We start from the raw sequence: 7,500 nt of genomic DNA, 5'->3' as shown, positions 1-7,500 counted from the left end.
CCTATATTTGTCCTGTTTAACACATGCACAATTGTGCATAATATAATAATATCTGTGATTTGGAAATGTGTTTTTTTGCATATCCCAACTCTCCCCGAGACACCATCTAAGTGTGTGTATGTATACGTGTGTGTGTGCTTGTGTGTGTCTGTGTCCCTCAGTTTACACACTAGTATCCGGGGCCAGTCTGGCAGGTTGATTAACACACTGCTGTGGCCACGCTCCCCTGCTTTGGGAAAACAGCCCATACACTACACTCTACTGTGTCCCTGGATGCTTCCAGACAGGCTGGAGTATACATTATTATGGCTTAGATGATATGAGCCCTGATGGTACTAATGTCTCATGATGTTTCAATATAGGATGATCAACCATAAGGTCAGATAAACATGCATACGTTCATTGCTGAACTGTGTGTGTATGAGTGTGTGTTTGTGTGTGTCAGTCTCTGTGAGTCCCGGGTAATGAAGGGAGAGTTGATGTGGTTTGACATTTAGCTGAACCACTTCTGGTATGAGAGGGATAAGCACTCTGAGACAGGCTCGATAGTCTGATATTTACAAACGCTACCAGGCCTTGGGACACACACACACACACACACACACACACACACACACACACACACACACACACACACACAAGATGTGTGTGCTGCATCACTGATCCAATGCTCTCCCTGAATTGTCTAGATTGAACCTAAATCCACATTTTCGCATACAATTACAGCAGTTAACAATAAGGTCCAACAGACAAATGCAGTCAAATGCTTTATGTACAATCAATGCTATCCAGTGGTGTAAAGTACTTAAGCAAAAATATTTTAAAATACTACTTAACTAGTTTTTGGGGTTATCTGTACTTTACTTCACTATATATATTTTTGACAATTTTTACTTTTACTTCACTACATTCCTAATGAAAATTATGTACATTTCCCCTGACACCCAAAAGTGTCACACCCTGATCTGTTTCACCTGTCTTTGTGCTTGTCTCCACCCCCCTCCAGATGTTGCCCATCTTCCCTATTATCCCCAGTGTATTTACACCTGTGTTCTCTGTTTGTCTGTTGCCAGTTTGTTTTGTTCGTCAAGCCTACCAGCGGTTTTCCCCTTGCACCTATCTTGTTATAGTTCCTGTTTTCTAGTTTTCCTGGTTTTGAGCATTTCTGCCTGCCCTGACCCTGAGCCTACCTGCCATTCTGTACCTTGTCACACCACCCTAGATTATTGACCTCTGCCTGCCCTGACCCCGAGACTGCCTGCAGTTCTGTTCTTTATGGACTCTGATCTGGATTACTGACCTCTGCCTGCCCTTGACCTGTCGTTTTGCCTGCCCCCTGTTCTAGTATTACACTTTTGTTACTTTGACACTGTCTGCATCTGGTTCTTCTCCTGAAACGTGATACAAAGGTACTCATTACTTTTTGAATGCTTGGCAGGACAGGAAAATGGTCCAATTCAAGCACAAAGTACATCCCTGGTCATCCCTACTATCTCTGATTTGATGGTGTCACGCCCTGACCATAGAGAGCCCTTGGTTCTCTATGGTGTAGTAGGTCAGGGCGTGACTAGGGGGTGTTCTAGTTTAAATTTTCTACGTTGGTGTTTTGTATGGTTCCCAATTAGAGGCAGCTGGTAATCGTTGCCTCTAATTGGGGATCATATTTAGGTAGCCATTTCCCACCTGTGTTTGTGGGATTTTGTTTTGTGTTTGTGCAAGTGCACCACTACTTTCACGTTTTGTTATTGGTTTATTGTTTTTGTTTAAAGTTTCACCGTAATAAAGATGTGGAACTTCCATCACGCTGCGCCCTTGTTCTGCTCACTACGACGATCGTAACAGATGGACTCACTAAACACATGCTTCGCTTGTAAATTATATCTGAGTGTTGGAGCTTGGCTGTGGCAATCTGTTAATAAAACAAATAGAAAATATGGCCATCTGGTTTGCTTAATATAAGGAATTTGAAATGATTTATACTTGTACTTTTACTTTTGATACTTAAGTATATATTTTTTGGTATCTTTACTTTTACACAAGTATGAAAATTGGGTACTTTTTACACCACTGATGCTTTCATATAAATACTGGCATGTAAACTAAAACTAAATGTAATGTTAGTCATTTACAACAGTGTCAAGCAATGCAGTCAGGTTGCAGTCCTGGTTAGGGTTTCTCACCTTTTTGACCTCATATTTAATGGCCAGTTTGACGCGTTCGAGGCAGGGCCGGTTGTTTTCGCTGGGCGGGGCATTGTTCACGTCACCGTTCAAGATGGCCTCCACCTCCTCTGTGTCTCTGCACTGGTCCAACACCCCCACGACAAAGTCCTTACACTGCATTGACAACTTCCTGTAGTCATTCTATTGAGAGAGAGAAAGGAAGTGAGGGGGAGGTTGAATGGTGGGAGGATAGAGATTGTGGCCGAGAAAGGGACACATGAAAATAGCAAGGATGGAAAGAGAGAGAGAAAAGGGGAGAGAGAAGGAAAGAGATATGAATCAAATTTATTTATATAGCCCTTCTTACATCAGCTGATATATCAAAGTGATGTACAGAAACCCAGCCTAAAACCCCACATAGCAAGCAATGCAGGTGTAGAAGCATGGTGGCGCAGAAAAACTCCCTAGAAAGGCCGAAACCTAGGAAGAAACCTAGAGAGGAACCAGGCTATGAGGGGTGGCCAGTCCTCTTCTGGCTTTGCCAGGTGGAGATTATAACAGAACATGGCCAAGGTGTTCAAATGTTCATAAATGACCAACATGGTCAAATAATAATAATCACAGTAGTTTTCGAGGGTGCAGAAAGTCAGCATCTCAGGAGTAAATGTCAGTTGGCTTTTCATAGCCGATCATTAAGATTATCTCTACCACTCCTGTTGTCTCTAGAGAGTTGAAAATAGCAGGTCTGGGACAGACAGGTAGCACGTCTGGTGAACAGGTCAGGGTTCCATAGCCGCAGGCAGAACAGTTGAAACTGGAGCAGCAGCATGGCCAGGTGGACTTGGGCCAGCAAGGAGTCATCATGCCAGGTAGTCCTGAGGCATGGTCCTAGGGCTCAGGTCCTCCGAGAGAAAGAAAGAAAGAGAGAATTAGAGAGAACATACTTAAATTCACACAGGACACCAGATAAGACAGGAGAAATACTCCAGATATAACAGACTGACCCTAGCCCCCTGACACATAAACTACTGCAGCATAAATACTGGAGGCTATTAAAGAGCAACTGAAAGATATGAACAAGTTCTCTGATAGAAAACAGTTTATGTGGAATCAATATTGGGGGGGGGGGTTCTACTAAGTCATATGGAATTGTTTTAAGAAGGTCAAACTAACAATCATTTAGCTATTTGATTTGAAGTGTTAAAAAAAATGGAGAAAAAACATTTGATGAAACATTATTTTTGGCCTTCCTATTAGCCCATACAAACGCATTGACTAACAGATTCACTACATGCAACAACAGATAGTCCCCCAAAAATACAAAGGAAGTTTGTTTTGAGTGTCTGTCCTTTATCTGAGAAACATAACAAAGATCAGGAAAAATGTGTTATTTTTTTGGGACATCTGTTAACCCCTTATCTTTGGAACTAACCAGTGTCCATATATACTCCAGTTATTTGTTCAACTGCTACCGGGGGACCTTCTGATCAGTCTTCTGAGGCCTGTGGGCGTCCTAGAGTAAAACCGACATGTACGTGTTCGAGTGTCTCACCTTTACACAGATGGGTAATAGTAGTGTGTAGCCCAAACTGCTCAGATGCTACAGACAGAAGTTGGCAGATCAGCTGTACCAACTTCAGACAAGTCCCAAGATGCTTGTGGGGGTCATAGAGAACACACACCATCGTGTTAGTGAGAGGTCATAATAGTTTGTAGGCCAAACCGTTCGGACGCTCCGGTAGAGTAGACCACTCTGGCTTGGTCACCTTTCACCGCAGATGGTGTTACATAGGCGGATGTTGTCGATACAATGCAAAACAACAGATATCTCTAGTTTAAAATGACTGATTTTTATGGGTAATTTTTATTATGTTTATAAGATTTCCGCGGGGTGCGGACATCGACCTTAGAGTTAATGGGATAATTTTGGTCATAAAGTCAGACTTCTCCAAAAGTGAGATCTGCAAGACCATTTGGAAAAGATTGTATGTCACATAATGAAAGGTACTGAGCTTTCCTTGGGTTGGGTTCATTTCAATCCTTCCCACAGCTCGCAGCACCAAAGTAATCATTAATTTGGAGTGCAGCTGCACACGACCCAATCATATTACCCATGGTCAATTTGGTTTGACATCTGATATCCATATGTGGGGATAGTAAGGGACCATCAGTAAATGACACAATGTACATGCAACAATATTTTTAAATGTCAATAGCTTAAAACGTCAAGAACATTTCAATGACTTAAAAACCTCTAACCAACTCTAAATTGTAAAAATTAATCTACAAATATTGAAAGCATTTAATAAGATAACTAAAAGATGTGCAACATGAAAATATTGTTCCATTTACACTGTGCAATTTATTGATGATCCCTAACTATCCCCATAGATACGCTATCCAAAGTATTACCAACTTTGCCACGGTCACCCATGGCTGACTGAAACGAATTGGGGGAAAAAGTTGACTAGCTTCCTAGCTAGCCTAGGCTACTTCCAGAAACAAGACCTGGTTAGACTGTTTCTAGATGGGGGAGTGACTATTTGGGTTTCCATTTTGGCATAGTGAAAGTACAAACACTTCCCTCGTTACAACACACACACAAGAGACACGCACGTCAAAGCACACCTCCAAGACTCAAATATTTCTCTCAGTCGCATTTCCTAATGAGGAAAATTGAAACCCAGGCTAAATCAGGAATTTCAGCCCCCCCTTAAAGGTGCAGAAGATAAGGAGAAGCGAGAGATGAGTGGTAGAATGCTTCTGTGTAGGGAGAGAAGAGAGAGATGAGTGGTAGAATGTTCCTGTAGAGGGAGAGAAGAGAGAGATGAGAGTGGTAGAATGTTCCTGTAGAGGGAGAGAAGAGAGAGATGAGAGTGGTAGAATATTCCTGTAGAGGGAGAGAAGAGAGAGATGAGAGTGGTAGAATGTTCCTGTAGAGGGAGAGAAGAGAGAGATGAGAGTGGTACAATGTTCCTGTAGAGGGAGAGAAGAGAGAGACGAGTGGTAGAATGTTCATGTAGAGGGAGAGAAGAGAGAGATGAGAGTGGTAGAATATTCCTGTAGAGGGAGAGAAGAGAGAGATGAGAGTGGTAGAATATTCCTGCAGAGGGAGAGAGGTGAGAGTGGTAGAATGTTCCTGTAGAGGGAGAGAAGAGAGAGATGAGAGTGGTACAATGTTCCTGTAGAGGGAGAGAAGAGAGAGATGAGTGGTAGAATGTTCCTGTAGAGGGAGAGAAGAGAGAGATGAGAGTGGTAGAATTTTCCTGTAGAGGGAGAAAAGAGAGAGATGAGAGTGGTAGAATGTTCCTGTAGAGGGAGAGATGAGAGAGATGAGTGGTAGAATGTTCCTGTAGAGGGAGAGATGAGAGAGATGAGTGGTAGAAGGTTCCCGTAGAGGGAGAGATGAGAGAGATGAGTGGTAGAATGTTCCTGTAGAGAGAGAGATGAGAGAGATGAGTGGTATAATGTTCCTGTAGAGGGAGAGAAGACAGAGATGAGTGGTAGAATGTTCCTGTAGAGAGAGAGAGATGAGAGAGATGAGTGGTAGAATGTTCCTGTAGAGGGGGAGATGAGAGAGATGAGTGGTCGAATGTTCCTGTAGAGGGAGAGAAGACAGAGATGAGTGGTAGAATGTTCCTGTAGAGGGAAAGAAGAGGGAGATGAGAGTGGTAGAATGTTCCTGTAGAGGGAGAGAAGAGAGAGATGAATGGTAGAATGTTTCTGTAGAGAGATGAGTGGTAGAATGTTCCTGTAGAGGGAGAAATAGAGAGATGAGTGGTATAAAGTTCCTGTCCAGCTAGTGTTTGTATAATGACTTGACTAGCTGTTGGAAAACCAGGTGCAGCTCTGGAGACAATTTCACAGCTTTCTGCTATGACATCACACTCCCCCTCTCCTTCTCTCCCATCCCTTCATATTGTGCCATCTCTCTTTCACATAAACATTTTGATTTATTTTCCAAACACTCCCTCTCCCTCTCTAAACCCCAAATATCTCTTCCTGTATCTCTTCCTATCTCATTCTTATATTTCTCTGCCTCGTTCATCCATTCACCCATTGCTCCTTCTTCCATCCTTCCATACTCCCGCCTCCTTATGTGCTCCCTTGAACCCCACAGAGCTCTGCAGGCCAGTGCTTGAGGTCCCTCAGATATGCTAACACATAAACACTTATAAACAAAGAACCACACACCCACAAATTCAAGCTTGACACATGCACTCACCCCCATGCGTGTGGACATGCACATGCGTGCACACAACAAAGAATCCATCAGTGTATTCCATTTGCACGAAAACATACTAAATCTGCCAACCAATGCCTCCAGGACCAGTCAAAATGGTTTGTCGAGCTAAATGTCGACAGAGACTGAAATGCATATTTTTAATATTTTTTATTGAGTATAGGCTTCCTTTTTTTCACTCTATAATTTAGGTTCGTATTTTGGAGTAACTACTATGTTGGTGATCCATCTCGGTGTCCTCCTATCACAGCCGTTAAACTCTGTAACTGTTTTAAAGTGACCATTGGCTTCATGGTGAAATCCCTGAGAAGTTTCCTTCCTCTCTGGCAACTGAGTTACGAAGGGTAGGATGAGAGGGAGGTTAGAGTGAGATGGAGAGAGGTGAGAGGGAGAGAGATGGAGGATGAGAGGGAGGATGAGAGGGAGGTTAGAGTGAGAGGGAGAGAGATGGAGGATGAGAGGGAGGATGAGAGGGAGGAGAGAGTGAGAGGGAGAGAGATGGAGGATGAGAGGGAGGATGAGAGGGAGGTTAGAGTGAGAGGGAGAGAGATGGAGGATGAGAGGGAGGATGAGAGGGAGGAGAGAGATGGAGGATGAGAGGGAGGATGAGAGGGAGGATGAGAGTGAGAGGGAGGATGAGAGGGAGGAGAGAGTGAGAGGGAGAGAGATGGAGGATGAGAGGGAGGTTAGAGTGAGAGGAGAGAGATGGAGGATGAGAGGGAGGTTAGAGTGAGAGGGAGAGAGAGGGAGGATGAGAGGGAGGAGAGAGTGAGAGGGAGAGAGATGGAGGATGAGAGGGAGGATGAGAGGGAGGTTAGAGTGAGAGGGAGAGAGATGGAGGATGAGAGGTAGGAGATAGTGAGAGGGAGAGAGATGGAGGATGAGAGGGAGGTTAGAGTGAGAGGGAGAGAGATGGAGGATGAGAGGGAGGTTAGAGTGAGAGGGAGAGAGATGGAGGATGAGAGGGAGGATGAGAGGGAGGAGAGAGTGAGAGGGAGAGAGATGGAGGATGAGAGGGAGGATGAGAGGGAGGTTAGAGTGAGAGGGAGAGAGATGGAGGATGAGAGGGAGATTACAGTGAGAGGGAGAGAGATG

At 43.9% G+C, this 7,500-nt stretch overlaps 1 protein-coding gene across 1 annotated transcript in view; it reads right to left on the bottom strand.

Moving 5' to 3' along the window:
- Positions 1-7,500, bottom strand: part of LOC115137741 (short transient receptor potential channel 7-like) — a 105,825-nt gene that overhangs the window by 36,133 nt on the left and 62,192 nt on the right. The window contains exon 3 of the mRNA XM_065018544.1: positions 2,181-2,363. Coding sequence (XP_064874616.1) covers positions 2,181-2,363 — 183 coding nt within the window. The remainder of the gene's footprint in view (positions 1-2,180; positions 2,364-7,500) is intronic.

This window comes from Oncorhynchus nerka, linkage group LG5 (assembly GCF_034236695.1).
Source record: "Oncorhynchus nerka isolate Pitt River linkage group LG5, Oner_Uvic_2.0, whole genome shotgun sequence".
Lineage (NCBI taxonomy): Eukaryota > Metazoa > Chordata > Actinopteri > Salmoniformes > Salmonidae > Oncorhynchus > Oncorhynchus nerka.
This window is presented reverse-complemented; position numbering and strand designations above follow the sequence as displayed.